Raw genomic sequence first — 15,558 nt, forward strand, 5'->3', positions numbered from 1 at the left:
ATTTCCTGAAGCCTGCCTGGTACAGAGTTCCCAGGCAGAGGCTTCTACTCTGTCATTTTAACCTCAGTGAGCACTCAGGTCCTAAGCTTTTACTCTACTGCTAATTGAATCCACTCCATAAGTGTTAGTCACTCAATCGTGACTCTTTGCAACCCCACCAGGCTCCTCTGTCCATGGGATTTTCCAGGCAAAAACACTGGAGTGGATTGCCATGACCTTCTCCAGAGGAATCTTTCCCAGGCCTTCTGCAAAGCGGGCAGATTCTTTACCATCAGAGCACCAGGGAAGCCCTCAATAGCGAGTTATAACGGGAAAATTGATGAGGACCAAACACAAACTGGTGACTCAAGATTATTCTTTTAAAATTTAAAGAACTGGTAACAAAGTAAGTTCATAAACTAGAAAGGGAAATGTAAAACTCTGGGAAGGGTTCAGCTGGTTAACTCTCTTAAATTAACTCAATCCTGTCTCCCTCACACCCCCTCCTAAGATGGCCATCTTGCTTCCTCTTTCCCTCAGAAAATAAATGCAGGAAAGAACTCCCAGACTCACGGCATTGTCTCCTGGTCTCCTCACCATGGCATCTGTCTTCCTCCTGTCCACACACAAGTCTGCCTAAAGTCAGCTCCAACTCTGGCACCAGATTCTATCTCCTCTTGGCTGTTCAAGAACAGAGGATCAGCACTTCTGCCCCCTCCCTCCTACACCCTGCATGTTCTTTATTTGACCATCTTATTTCTCATAGTTAAAAGGAAAAAGTGCTCTCAATCCCACTCACTTCCCTTAGCAGTCACCACCCCGCTTTCTTTCTTTTGTACCAAAACTCCTCCAAAGAATTGTCTGCATTCATGTTTTGCAATTCCTCTCCCAAACTGCTCCCATGGAGACTACACATGACTCCAAGTTGATCAGTCTCACGGTGAACTCATCTCACTCAGCCTACCACAGTTATTTGGTCACTCTCACCTCCTCAGGATGCTTTCCTCACTTGGCTTCCTTCCAGGCACTGTGCTCTTGGTTTCCATGCACGACAGTGGCCACTCGTCCCTAGGCTCCTTTGCTGGCTCATCTTCTCCCTGACTTATGTTCAAGGGCTCAGCCCCGGGACCTCTGTTATTTCCGGTCTCCCTCCATTGACAATCCCACCTGTCTAGATACCAACCACTCCCCATTTTATATCTACAGTCCAGACTTCTATCCAAAGTCCAGAGTTGTATAGTATGTTCAGCTTCCTACTCAGCATCAGCCATGGAGCTCTAATAGGCACTTCAACCTCAACATGTCCCCAGCCAGACTCCTGATCATCTTTTCCCACCACCAGCTGTAACCTCACCACACCCTTACCACCTTAGCTGACTGCAACTACATTCTTCAATTGCTCAGAAGAAAAACTTTGGGGGGCAGCTTTAGCTACTCATTCCCTCACACCCCACATCCTATCCATCAGGAAATCCTATTGGCCTTACATTCAAATGTATCTAGAATTGCCCATCCACACTACCCCCACTGATACCATCCGTCCCTCTGAGCATCAGTATCTCCCCTTGCTCACCACAGTAGCCCTGTTTCTGTCCTTGTCTTCCTGTCATCTCAGCTAAACAAAGAACAATCTCCCTGAAAATTTGGGCAGAGCAGTTCAGGGCTCCCCATTTTACTCTAGAGCCACACCCTTCCAATGCCTCTTCGGCTAAGGCAATCTGGCTCCTACTCTCCTCCTCCCCTTCTAACCACATTGGTTCCCTTGCTGCGTCTCTAACATATCAGATACGTTCCTACCCTGGGGCTGCTACTCCAGCCTGGTCCCTCTGCCAAGTGTCTCCTTGCCCCAGACATCTATTTGGATGAATGACGCCTTCGCCACCTTCAAGTCTTCTTTCAAATCTCACTTCCAAATGGCACCTTCCCTGGCCAGCACCTCCCTGATTTAGTACCTCAACGTGCATGTCCATTCCTGCTCTACTTCTTTTTTCCTGAAAGACTCAGTACGTTTTAACATACCATTTACTTCTTACGTTTAGCATCTCTCTTTGGTAGAAAATTAACTTAGCAAGGGCAGAGACCCATATCTACCTTGTTTACTGATAAGTCTAAGAAAAGACCTATCCTGTCCATGGGATCACAGAGTTGGACACAACTGAGCGACTGAACAACGTCCAAGAAAAACAATGCCCTGCACATAGCAGATGGTTAGTAGTTTCTGAATGACGAACCATGATATACAGATTAACATAATAAATTGGAATCATCTTAATGGAATCATCTCTAGAAAAACACTTTTGGAAAAAAAGTCAGTGTTGTTGTAATCTTTTTTTTTTTTTAACTTTTAGATTAAAACAATTGGTCAAAACTTCCATAGAGTCAAAATGCTACATGGGTTAAAATGATGACATACCACAGTAAAAATACCCTGTGTCCACCAGACCATCAGATACTTTACACAACTTATTATAAGTATTATGCCCCTGAACAGATGAGAAGACTGAATCTCAGGATATTAAGTACTTACCAAAGTCACAGAGCTCGTCTGTGTTGGAAACAGGATTTGAACTTGTCTATATGCTTCTACTCTTGCCATTATTCCACTCTGACTTCCTGCCTCGCTGAAAGACTCTTCCTAGTAGATTTTTAAATAATTGGTTACATAGGGATGAGAATTACTCACCATTTTCCTGTTAAATTTCTCCACTGTGACTGAAGTTTGTCACTGATGACATCTGAAAAGCTGAATGATGAGTTCAAACAGCACATTCACACACTGGTAAACTCTGTTACTGGACAAGATGAGCTATGCCAACCAGCAGCAGCAGCTGGCTTGCAAACAACTGTCCTAAAACTACAGTTCTCTAAGCAGTAAGCAACCTCTCACTATCCCCATCATTTCTTTCTCTTCTTAGTCCCTCACCAAAACAGATGATATGACACTGATGTCAGTCTTTTTACTTGGATTTTGGAGATAAATAGGATTGTTCTTTAAAAAAAATGTAGGCATTAAATGAACATATTTTAAGTAGCAATTAACATGCCCTAGATGGCAAGCAAAATAAGGCTCCTGAGAGGTGTCCACATCCTAATCTTACATGGCAACAGGAACATTGCAGCTGTGATTAAGGATCCTGAGATGGGAAGATTATCCTGGACTATCTGGGTAAATGCATGTAATTACAAGGGTCTCTGTAAGAAAGAGGCAGGAGATATGACAATGGACGCAGATGCTGGAGTGATGCCAGTGCTGTCAGGAGAACCGAGGAATGAACCATGGAATGCCAACAGCATCCCCAAACTGGAAAGAAGTGGGGAATGGATTTTCCCCTACAGCTCCCCTCCTGCTAACACCTGGATTTTAGCCCTGTGAGACCCACTTCCAGACCTCTGACCTAATGTATTGTCTTAAGCCACTAAACTTGTGGTAATTTGTCACAGCAGCAATAGGAAACTCATACAGCCTAGAAATATTGTCATAAAAATGCTGAAATCTCTTGATTCAACTAGTGCTGATTCTGCTTATACCTACCTTAAGGAAGCCATTAGCAAATTGAGAAGCAGGGAACCACAGAAAGGTCTTCACTGATTCCAGCATTCAGCTTGAAACTCAGTAGAGAAGAGACCACAGACTCCCCCCGCCCTGCCCCTCCCTCCTTAACAGAGGTAACATAGTGCCGTCACCAATGTTCCACTATTGATGGGGACCCAGCAGCCCCAGTGCCCACGCAAAGAAACCCTAAAAAGAAATAAAATTAGCTACCTGTTCCACTCATGGATAAGAACCTGCAAAAGGCAATATCAGTTCACCTGGCAGTTTTACAAAAGAAAAAAGAGCCACAAAGGGACCTCAGATTGTGAGAATAGCTTTTAATTTTAAAAGAAGTGAAGCAATAAATCATCCATCTCTCTTTCCATCACAGGCAAATAGTCTCCCAAAACATTTGAGATATTTCAAACAACAACTGTGACTAGTGCAAAATAAACACCAACTCTTTTCAGGAACCAACCAAGCAGATGGGTGCAGGCCACAGGCTCAGCCTCCGCGGAGGCCAGGAGGAGCGGCCAGATTTGCACATTTATTTCGACATGCCCAGCTCTGAACAGATGAAAACAATACCCGGGGAGGGGAAACCACAAGAGAATGTTGCCCAAAGTGAAACAAATCTGCCCAACACCCTCATGTGGCTAATATCCTTGGCACCTGGAAGATGCTTTAAAAAGAAACACAAAGTCAGCAGCTTTTAGGCAAAACTGAAGGAACAGGGTTTGGGCTCATGTATTTCTGGTTTTCATTTGGGGTCTTCTATATACATATATTGGTTCTTAGGTAGAAAAATCTGCTTTCTAGAAGGCATTCTGTAGCTCACAGTGCTCCCAACTCCAATGAAAATGTTTGTGCTGCTTCTCTATGGATGCTTTGCAGAATTACCTTCCATGCCTACGTGATCTCCACTACCTCCCCCGCACCACCTGACCTAGAGGAGCAGTGTCCAACAGAAGTGCAACACGTGTCTGATTTCAATCGTTTTTGGTAGCTACATTAAAAAAAGATTAAAAGGAAGTGAAACTTTATCAATCTCTTGATATGTCTAAAATACTGTCATTTTAGCATAGTATAAAATATTGATGCAATATTTCACATTCTTTCTGGTATTAAGCCTTCCAAATCTGGTATGCATTTTCTGTCTACAGCACCACATTTCCAGTCATGAGCCACATGTGAACCACTGTGCTGAATCACATGGGTCTACAGAATCATAACACAAACTCTTCCAGGATGATCTACTGAGTAGGGAATCTCTGTGGCACTGCCTGGGCGATCTTATACACCAACTTAAGTGTACAGAAGCTTGTTCTGTAACCTAGAATTTTCGACCTTAAGTAAAGCATAGAATCACAATTTATCTAACCCTGTTCCCCCATCCAGCTCCCAACACCAGCCATCTCCCCACAAGGATGATGTGATGTAGCAACCGTGATGCCTACCAGATGAAAAGACATCATTTCTGTGGTAGAAAAACTTACTTGAGGATCATAGCTATAACTGAGTTGGAATAAGATAATATTCCATAAAGGTTACAGAGTTAGCCGAAGGTAGTTCTGATGTTTTTCGGGGCAAGATGTGCTATAAAGCAGATTTTTCATCTTTGAGGAAGAAGATTAAGGTAACAAAATACTGACTGGGAAGTAGAGAGGGGAAAAAAAAAAAAAGAAAGTAATTACCCAAGAAACTGGGACTAGAAGTTGGGGTGGGGACACTAAAAATGAGACAAGTTCAAAAGTGGGATGTGTGAGCTATTAACCAGAAACATAACATCTAACCTCTATGTGTCCTCGCATCTCACATGTCTGACCACAGTAGCAACTGTAGGAAAACAGAATTGAATGTTAGGGCAGAAAGGGACTCCTGAGCTTATCTGGTCTAACCCACTCATTTTAAGGAAAAAGGCCCGGGGAGATAAAGCAACTTGGCCCCATGTCACTTAGAAGCAGAGTCAGGCTACAAATCCAGGTGCTCTCACTATAGATTGCAGGTAAGGCTCCATCCAGTTCAGGTCAAAGGAACAGATGATGTTGGGAGGAACAGGCTACTCCCTACAACCCACAGTGAGCACAGGAGAATGGCAGACACATTCTCTTGTAGGTGGGAGAAAACAGCAAGTCAATTCAAAATATTAAAGCAATGTTGACATAAAATGGCATTCATATGGGACTCTTCCTAATAGTTCTGTTTGCATACTTTTTCTCCCCTCGAAAAAAGAATCCCAATATGAATTAAACTGGATTTCTGATGAATTATGTGGGCATTTAGATCAACTAACAAAACAAGAACCTTGATATGCTGTACATTTCAAGACACATTCATCAGGATTTTATATAGATGGGTATCAAAAGATATTTACAGGAAGAAAGTGCTCTCTTTCACATACACACACACACACTGAGAATTTCACAATTACACCACCACCTAACACAGAAGATTCCTAACAGGTTGATGACCAGTTGACAAAATACATTATTCCAGTTTTCAGTCATAAATCATTTCACCTACATACATGTATAAAATTAAGCAATATATTCCAGACTCTGATTCCAGGGAAGTCTGCCTTGAACATATTAAGATATACATATTAATACATTTATAAGCATGAAAGAAGACTGATATTTGCTCCAGTTTTCCCCAACTCACAATCTGAAATAAAGAAGAACACATATACAAAACTTTGCCTTGTATAAATAGCCCTTTGTTTTGTGAGGCAGAAAAAAAAGGCAGCCATATTCTACTTTCTTATGATGTGTTTAGGTATCAAAAGGGCTGAATTTCTTTTTCTACTTCATGAATAATGTGTAGCCTAAAACCGTATATACTGGCTTGAAACCATTCATTCTGCAAAGATTTATTATAAACTGTTTTAATTTGTTCAGAATACACATGCTATTTTTGTCCACATTTCAATCCAAAGCCCCAGTCCCCCTCCCACCCCCCAGGAAGGGCCTTCACTTTGTAACTGCAGTCAAAAGAAGTCATTTTCACGTGTGCTTCGTGTGTGTTCATTAACTATGATCCTCAGGAGATCCAGTCTCCCTAAGGAGACTGGATTTTGTAAGGCTGATCAGTGTGGGGGTTTCCAGGAGAGTCAGGGACTTATGCCACCGAGTGGGGCTACTTTAGGATGTCTGAGACAATGTGAAAAGGTGACCCCAGTGGGCAGTTTAGTAGAGAGTTACTGCACCATGAGCTCCCTCCCTCTGCCAATCTCATTTGTCCCCAAACTGAAGAAACATCAGGAGAGAAGAGAAGCACACTCTACTACCCACACCACCTGCTGCTCTTCAGAGGGTCAGCGTATCAGATCTCACCACATTCTCAAAGTGCACCCGGAAAGGAAGGGCAGAGTCATCACACCATTGTGTAGTAGAGAAGGGAAGTGAGACATGGGGGGATGAGGGGACTTGCCCGGCCATGAGCAGCACCCAGCTCCCCAGGCCACAGGCCTCGGGCTCTGCATCCCTCACTCACAAGCCTAACGGAGCTCCCATGAGAAGGCCCCCCATCATAACAAGAATCCTGACTGTTCATAATGCATATCTCATAATTCAGTTTCTGGATTTACAGAATTGTGAAATTCTGTGCTATATTTCACCTCGTTGGTTCTACTTTATTTTCCTACAGTTTCCAGAAAGATCCTTTCTAACCAACCAAAAGCATGTTAAGCAGACAGCAAGAAGTCCTTTTTTATTTGACTGCACAATCTGAAATAGAAAGTCCAGAGACCCTAGCATTCGGTAGAAAGAGCAGTAGAAAAATTAGACACTGCCATTCAAAATTAGAGACTTTTTCATCACATCTGAAACTCTGATCAAATCCCAGGTTGCAACTAAAATACTGAAATGCCAAAATGGAAACGATGGTCTTTCATAGCATCACAGAAAGTTTCTTTGCACCTGAAACCCTTAGACTGCTGACAATCACACTATTGGTCATGGCAGAGAAGCAGAGGAGGCAAGTCAGGAGGTGATTAACCAAGGGCAGAGGTGAAATTCTGCCCCCAGAAAACACAGACATGGAGGCAAGCGACGAGCTGGGGGATGAGAAAATTACGGACAAATTTGGGACACTTATCATGATTCCAGGGAGTTGTCATGTGTTATGGTAAGAAGAGATCAGCTATTTTAACTAACAACACACACGCCTATGCCTTAGCGGGAAGGGCTGCTGAGAAACAGAATTCATCTACTTTTGGCAGAGAAAACACTGCTGCTGGGGGCATCTGCGTTCATACCACCAAACGTCACAAATCCAAGTGAATTCTAGACAGCACTGCAACGGCCCTTCTAATGCTGGAAAACCTAGGTGGGGAACTAATTTTTTTTTAACTGTTCCTGAGATATAGTTTCTTTAAAATATTTACTTGCTTTTTCCAACTATTTTAACCTTGAGAAATCAACCCGTCACAGCTTTTCTAGTTGACTATAAAGGCCTCGCACTCTCAGTCTCACTCACACACATTCATACAATTGTATTATGCATTTTGATATGATTAAATTAAAAATATCTTTCGTTGCTGATGTTCTAAATGACTATACACAGAGAGATCAGAAGTTATTGTGTGTCATGAAAAAAATTATGTCACAAATAGAGCTCAGCCCAGTTACTGATTTTCGGCATGAAACAAAAGTGGGCTTTTTGTTTATGGTGGGTGAGGCTGCACAACTGGCCCTATGGGTTTCTCTGGGGACCACTATCACTGACCCCTAAAGCAAAACACAGGGGTCTGGTGGCACTTCCCATTTTCAGTGTGCTAGTGGAAGAGTCCCCCACCAGGAATATGAATACTTTTTAAAAATCATCTTCTTCTTAAACATTTATAAAAAGAAAAACTATCTACAGTAGTGTATCATCACTAATAGAAATTTCCTCCCAGTTCTATTTTAGAAGGCGTCAAATGATGTTCTTTAAATAAACTATAAATACCCCATGTATTCCCTCATGTCTGGCTGTCCCAACCTCTTACTTTTTTTTTTTTTTTTTTTTTGGCAAATTAAAAAGGCGTACGGCTTCTTCTTGCCAATTTGTACATCTGAGGTTTAGCTTGGTATCCTGCGGTAAAAGTACATGTAGCCCAGGTCTTTAGGGGGCCTTTCCGAGGCACAAACCTTGTGGTCATTGTAGATCACCCATCTGAAAACAAAAGACAGAAGTGAGTGATGGATTTAAGTCAGTTCTAGGAAACCGCAGAAGAAAGTTAACTGCACCATGCTCAACGTAATCAAGATGTTTCAAGATAAATCAAACTCAAGTCTATTGCCGGCGAACACTACACTGCTTTTTATTCTCAAGTTCAATCAAGAAGGAGCTCCTAAAGGAGCCCCCAAACACTTCCATTTGTAGACGCCCCTAGACGGCCTCAGAAATGGAGGCAAAGACATGTGTGTCTATTCCAGTCATAAATAGACATGCAGTGAACAATTATACAGCCATTAAAATGCCTTCAAATGATATTTGGTAGAGTGAGAAAAGAATACAATATGAAGGGGAAAGCAGATTACAAAATTGTACTTACTGTGTACGAACTTCAAGCTTTTAGAAAAGTTGTAAATACATACATATGCGTGTATACAGACAAACACATACCCTCTTCCCATTGAAAACAGTAAAACAGAAATGTATCAAAATAGAGACTACGGTTCTCTCTCTGCTTCCAGACAACATGTTCTTCATATGATTTTGTATCTTACAAACTCCTTATGATGAAATTCACTGCTTTTTCTATTCTAATTAAGCTATTTTTCTTAAGAAATATATTTTTTAAAGAGCTGTCATGGTTGGTAATAAAATGAATTCACTATAAATTAAGTTCCTGTGCTCAACTATTCCACAAAGCTGAGAAGCCAAGACTTAAATGACACATGGAAAAGGAGCACTGTGGGTTTCTGGCTGGAGACCAGTCACTCCTGCAGCAAGAGGCCAGTGTTCTACCGGGAGAGGCCAAGGTTATGTGGTTCTCCAGTGTCCATGGGGCCAAGCGCTGCCTCAAGCAGAGCTGACCCACAGGACAGGCCACTCAGTGGGAGTTCAAGGAGGGGAAACCAGGGGCGCCCTGGGGGATCCAGCCCAGGAAGAAGACTCGGAAGAGAACAGTGGCCTGACACCCCACAACTGTCTCATTCCCAGCTCGCCACACCCCTCACAGTTCTTGAAGCCAAGGCTACAACAGGGCGAACACTAGGTATTAGAGCTGCCAGACAGAACACAGGATATCCAGTCAAATTTGAGTATCATATAAACAGCAAATACTTTTTTAATATAAGGATGTCCCATGTAATAGTTGAGACATATTTATACTAAAAAGTTATTCATCATCTGAAATTCAAACATAGTAGGGCATCCTGGTTTTCTGGCTTTGCTTCATTTTGTTGGCTAAATCTGGCAATCCTGCAGAGGTTCCAAATACAGACTCGCGTTCTTCTGCAGGAAGCCTCTTGAGTCTGGGAGGTCCCCCTGCTATGATGGTGAACAGTGGCTCTCAGCACCAGCTCTGATACAGCTGCAAAGGCCAAGCTGTTCAGCCTCTCTGAGCTTCAGTGTCTTGATGTATACAATGGCTTTGAGAGTCTATCCCTACAAGACCACTGTGGGAACCAAATGAGACACCCAGTGGAGTGCCTGGCACATAGCAGGTGCTCAATAAAACACAGATATCATTCTACCTTCTTAAAAAGACTCACCTTCCTTCCTTTTTAATGTGACAGACGTAGTGGCCACTCATTGTAGACGTTCCCATGTGACTGATGAACGCAAATAATTCATACACTACGGAAGAGGAAACAACTCAGTTACTAGGCAGCATTTCTAGAAATAAATAGCACTTCTGTTCAGAATTTAGTGCCAAGGAGAATGGAATCCAGCAACTGTTCAGACTTAAAAACAAAATGTATTTAGTTGCTAGGCTGAGAACACATACACACACCCGCAACGTGACAGTAACTTCAACCTGCAAATCGCAACAAAACAGGATATAGGAGAGCTGACAGTAAGCGCCTATCTGAAAAGGGATTAGAAATCCCACAGCCCAGTCTGGTGGCAAGCACATGGGCCTAAAAGGGTGGTCCTGGCTCCATCACCTCCAAGCAGCATGAGGGTGGAAAAGTTGTTTCGCCTCTCAGAACTCCTTTCTTCACAGAAATGCAAAATCCACCCACTTTACAACGCTCTATGAGGCTTAAATGAGCAATTCAGACTAAAATACCACAGAAATGTCAGGATTCAGAGGAAGAAAGCAGATAGCTGTTATCATTTATAGACAGGGATAATGCTCAGAATATACATCCTGTGATTTCTGACTTGCTCATGATGATAAACCAAATGGGACCAAAATTCAGGCTTCATGCTTTCTGAACAAGGAGATATGTAGTCTCTTGGAGCCTGAGATGGACACTTATTCTCTAACAAATACCTCCTGTCATCTAGCACAGATGCTGTGCCAAATCCACAGTGAACAAATTTCAGCTCATGCTCCCCTGGCCAAACCGAGGCCCACACAACACCTTCACAACACAAAGTGGGTGTACAGACTGGTACTCGTCCGTCTCCGCAAACTGCTACAGACTACGATGGGATAGGTACAGAAGCTGAGCGAGTGTTTATAATAGTTTGAGAGTAATATTCATGTCTGTTGAATCTGATAAGGGAAAAAACGGGCTTGCCTATTCATTCTTTTGGTACTCAATTTTTGTTGCATTTTACAAGGGTGTTGGTTCTGGACAGACCCTTTCCTTGCTGCTCCCTCTCTCACCCTTTCTCTCCCTTGCCGTTTACCAGGACTAATCCATGCATTCAGCTATGAATCCTCAGTCAGTACACTACATATTGCAGACCTCCTCTCCGCAAACATTTTCCCCCAGGAAATGGCTTTCTTTTGGTTGTCCAGATGCCTGACTTCTCTTCTTCTGGACTTTTAAACACTAATGACCTGGGGCTCCGACCTCAGACCTTTCTTCCTTCTATCTTCACACCTACCCTCCACGTTCTCTCCCTCCCTCCCTTTTCAACTCTGTTCCCACCACCACCCTCCCTCTCCAAGTATCTCATGGCATTAACTGGAATTATGTTCATTCCATTTCTGGAATGTTCACCACTCATGTATAGAACTACAGTTGAATTTTGTATATTGGCCTGTTTCCTGCAATCTTGCTGAAGCCATTTATTAGTTCTAGTAGTTTTTAAAGTAAATTCCTTAGAATTTTCTATATACATGGGTGATAAGTCGCTTCAGTCGTTTCTGACTCTTTGCAACCCTGGGGACTATAGCCAGTCAGGCTCCCCTGTCCATGGGATTCTGCAGGCAAGAGTACTGGAGTGGGTTGCCATGCCCTCCTCCAGGGGATCTTCCAGACCCAGGGATCAAAACTGAGCCTCTTAGGTCTCCTGCATTGGCAGGCAGGTTCTTTACCTCTAGCACCACCTGGGAAGCCCTTCTATATACAAGACCAAGTCATTTGCAAACAGAAATAGTTTAACTTCTTTCTTGCCTATTTCTTTTTCTTGCTTAACTGCCATAGCTAGAACCTCTTGCTGCTTCTGCTGCTAAGTTGATTCACTCATGTCCGACTCTGTGCGACCCCACAGACGGCAGCCCGCCAGGCTCCCCCGTCCCTGGGATTCTCCAGGCAAGAATACTGGAGTGGGTTGCCATTTCCTTCTCCAATGCGTGAAAGTGAAGTTGCTCAGTCATGCCCAACTTCGCAACCCCATGGACTGCAGCCTACCAGGCTCCTCCATCCATGGGATTTTCTAGGCAAGAGTACTGGGGTGGGTTGCCATTGCCTTCTTTGAGAACGTCTTGCACAATGTTAAACAGAAATGGCAGGAGTAAACAGAAATAGCAAGAGGGGACATCCTTATCTTGTTCCTGCTCTCAGGGGAAAAGCATTTAGTCTTTTACCATGAAGCATGATGTGGGCTGTGGGGTTTAGGTGAAAGTGAAAGTTGCTCAGTCATGTCTGACTCTTTGAGACCCCATGGACTATACAGTCCATGGAATTCTCCAAGGCAGAATAGTGAAGTGAGTAGCCTTTCCCTTCTCCAGGGGATCTTCCCAAGTCAGGGATCAAACCCAGGTCTCCCTCATTGCAGGCGGATTCTTTACCAGCTGAGCCACCAGGGATGTGGGTAGATGCCCTTTATCAGGTTAAGAAAGTTCCCTTTCGTTGCCAGTTTATCGAGCCTTCTATCCTCCCACCATTTCCTTCAAAATATATACAGAATCGACTACTACTTACCACCTCCACTAGTAACCCCCAGTCCAAGTTACCAGCACCTCCTGTCTGAATTAGTACAGTAGACCACTCCTACCAGGGCTCCCTGCTTCCTCCCATACCCCCTAGTGACCATTCTTAGTACGGCTTCAAAGCTCGCTTACACCGACCCATGATGGCCCCCAACCTGCTCCCACTCTCCTGCTCACTCCACTCCAGCTCCTCCAGCCCCCTGGCTGCTACTAAAGCATGCCCCAGCTACTCCTCTCACTGACAGGGAGGCCTTCAAGCCCCACACCTATGGTTCCCTCAACCTGGAGCTCTTCTTTCAGATGCCACATGATCCGCTCCTCACTTCATAGAGGTCTCAGATCAAGTGTCATCTCAGAGAGGGCTTCCTCATAAATAGCGACTCCTCCGCTCCTTCCACCCCACCCTCATCCCAACCTTTCTTTACTGTTGTGCATGGAGCTCAAAATAACACCTTATCACATATGTATGTGTGTATTTGTTCACTATCTCCTTTTATCCCAGGCTATGTCCTCCATAAGGACGATAAGTTTGTTTTGTTGGTGGGGGTTTTTTTATTATTATAAAATTACCAAATATTTATTTCACATGTCTGTTTTGTTTACTGGAATATTCCAGGCACAGAAAACAGTACAGACATGCAGTAGGCATGTCTTCCTTCACCCCATGTCCTGATTTGTTTTTATATCTTTTCATATTGTATGTATTTTTATAAACCACCTATAAAAGTATAAACTGGGGTATAAATTAGAGATATTTAAAAAGGAATGAATCAGAGAGGATTGTCTTTCCCATCATCAACTAAGTTTCTGTTGTTAGCTATCACATTAACTGACAACTCCTCCCCTCCAAAACAAAAAAACCAAAAGCGAAAAATCACAGGTATGAAACAGAAAACAGACAAGAAGAGTTGTGAATGATAATCATTTTGCCTGGCACTTAGTGATGCAGAGACCTTGTCTGCCGTCCCCTAGGGTTCCCTGTCACTAAGAACCCACACCACCTGCTAAACAAGAGTGATTATGAGCTGAAACTTTTTCATGTTCCTTGACCCTGCTTGGTTTTTAAAGCTCTTCTGGAATAATTTTATATCAAATTCTAAATCTTTAGTTTGAGAGATTTGGGGCTGATCTCTCACTACGTGGCTATACCCTCTTAGAATCTTCATGAAATAAAGAAAGAACATGATCCTTCACAAGGAACTGATCTTCCCTCACAAGGAACTGACCCCCCTAAACTGTGAGAGTCACTCAGTCCAGTTGTGACCCCATGGACTACAGCCTGCCAGGATTCTCTGTCCATGGAATTCTCCAGGTAAGAATACTGGAGTGGGTAGCTGTTCCCTTCTCCCAGGATCTTCCCAATCCAGGGATCAAACCCAGGTCTCCCACATTGCAGGTGGATTCTTTACCATCTGGGCCACCAGGGAAGCCCCAAAACAACATCTTAAAATAATTGAACCAAATATTTAATGAGCACTTCCCAATAAACCAGGGTGACTTCAGTGAAATGTTGCTCAGATACCAACAACCCAGCATGTTAACAAAACAGACAGACATAGAGAAAAGAACAAATCCATACACTCACAGCCAAACGTCTTTAAGCCCCCAAAAGACATTTTTCCCTCTTTAGTTAAAAGCAATTAATTCACATGTATACTCAAAATCATAAAAACAAAGAAAAAAGATTAGCATAAATCTTAGTCCTATAATTAAAATTAACTGTGTTTATCAATAGAAGCAACCACTCCATGCATTATTCAAGGCCTCCTGCTAGGAACAAATAGCAAAAGAGAGAGTCTCAATAAATTTGAAAAAAATTCAACAGGTAAGAAATCTCAATTTATATCTGTTTCCAAAGAGAACATCAAGGTGAATAAACCAGACAGTGAAGCCACTGCTGATTCTTCTCCCAGTTGCCAGAGATCTCCCTCCAAAAAACAGCATCATCACACTCTCAGAAAATACAGAGACCCCTTTTTATGTAGCTAGAAAAAGCATTTTAAAGCAAGGTAAATCACTTTTAAAATGTTGACTTTCAAGACGTCCCTGGTGGTCCAGTGGCTAGGACACCATGCTCCCAGTGCAGCAGGCCCAGCTCAATTCCTGGTCAGGGAACTAGATTCTGCATGCCTCAGCTAAGACCCAGCCCAGCCAAATAAATACACAAAACATTTTCTGTTGTTGTTGACTTTCAACAGGGACATTTTACACTGTCTAGAAGAACTGGACAAAACTACCTAAACTACCATGTTCAACCTCTGGCCAGTGGAGTCCCTGTAACGAGTCAGAATTAAAGTGTCTGAAACTAGCATCCTTCGTCCCTACTTCCCTCTTCCAATAAACCTGTCCTTTTCTGAATTTAGGAACATGTCCCCAGCCTTTCTAATAAGAAGAATTTTTAATATCTAAATTTTACCACCCCCACCCAAAGTAATAAGGGATTATACTTGATTTTACTCTTTGAAAAAGAAAGCACCGTCAGGAAAATTAAATGCAAACTTGGAAAGCAAAAGAGGTAGGCAGAATGCTCTTTTGTGTTGTTAGGTAGTTAGAATAGGAAAAAGGAGTCCAGAATGGCAGTGGCTAAAAGACAAAGAAGGGAAAATCAGGGGAAAATAGAACAAAGGAAGGTCTGAGGAGGATGGAGCGACAACCTTGATAAAACAAACAACCCTCCTGGCTAGCCCGATTCACATAGGGCAGGCCCAGGGGGAGGAGAAAAAACATGCAAAAAGAGTCAAAATTGGGTGGGAGGGGCTTCTCTTCTCTTCATGTCTTTTGGGTT

The 15,558-nt window shown here is 42.9% G+C and overlaps 1 protein-coding gene across 1 annotated transcript in view; it reads right to left on the reverse strand.

The window, feature by feature from the left end:
• The window catches only part of USP13 (ubiquitin specific peptidase 13 (isopeptidase T-3)), a 135,517-nt gene continuing 123,788 nt past the window's right edge, over positions 3,830–15,558 (reverse strand). The window contains exons 20-21 of the mRNA XM_018047535.1: positions 10,213–10,297; positions 3,830–8,665 (exon numbers count right to left, since the gene is read on the reverse strand). Of these exons, the coding sequence (XP_017903024.1) occupies positions 8,572–8,665; positions 10,213–10,297 (179 nt within the window). The 3' untranslated portion in view covers positions 3,830–8,571. The remainder of the gene's footprint in view (positions 8,666–10,212; positions 10,298–15,558) is intronic.

Source organism: Capra hircus, chromosome 1 (genome assembly GCF_001704415.2).
Source record: "Capra hircus breed San Clemente chromosome 1, ASM170441v1, whole genome shotgun sequence".
NCBI lineage: Eukaryota > Metazoa > Chordata > Mammalia > Artiodactyla > Bovidae > Capra > Capra hircus.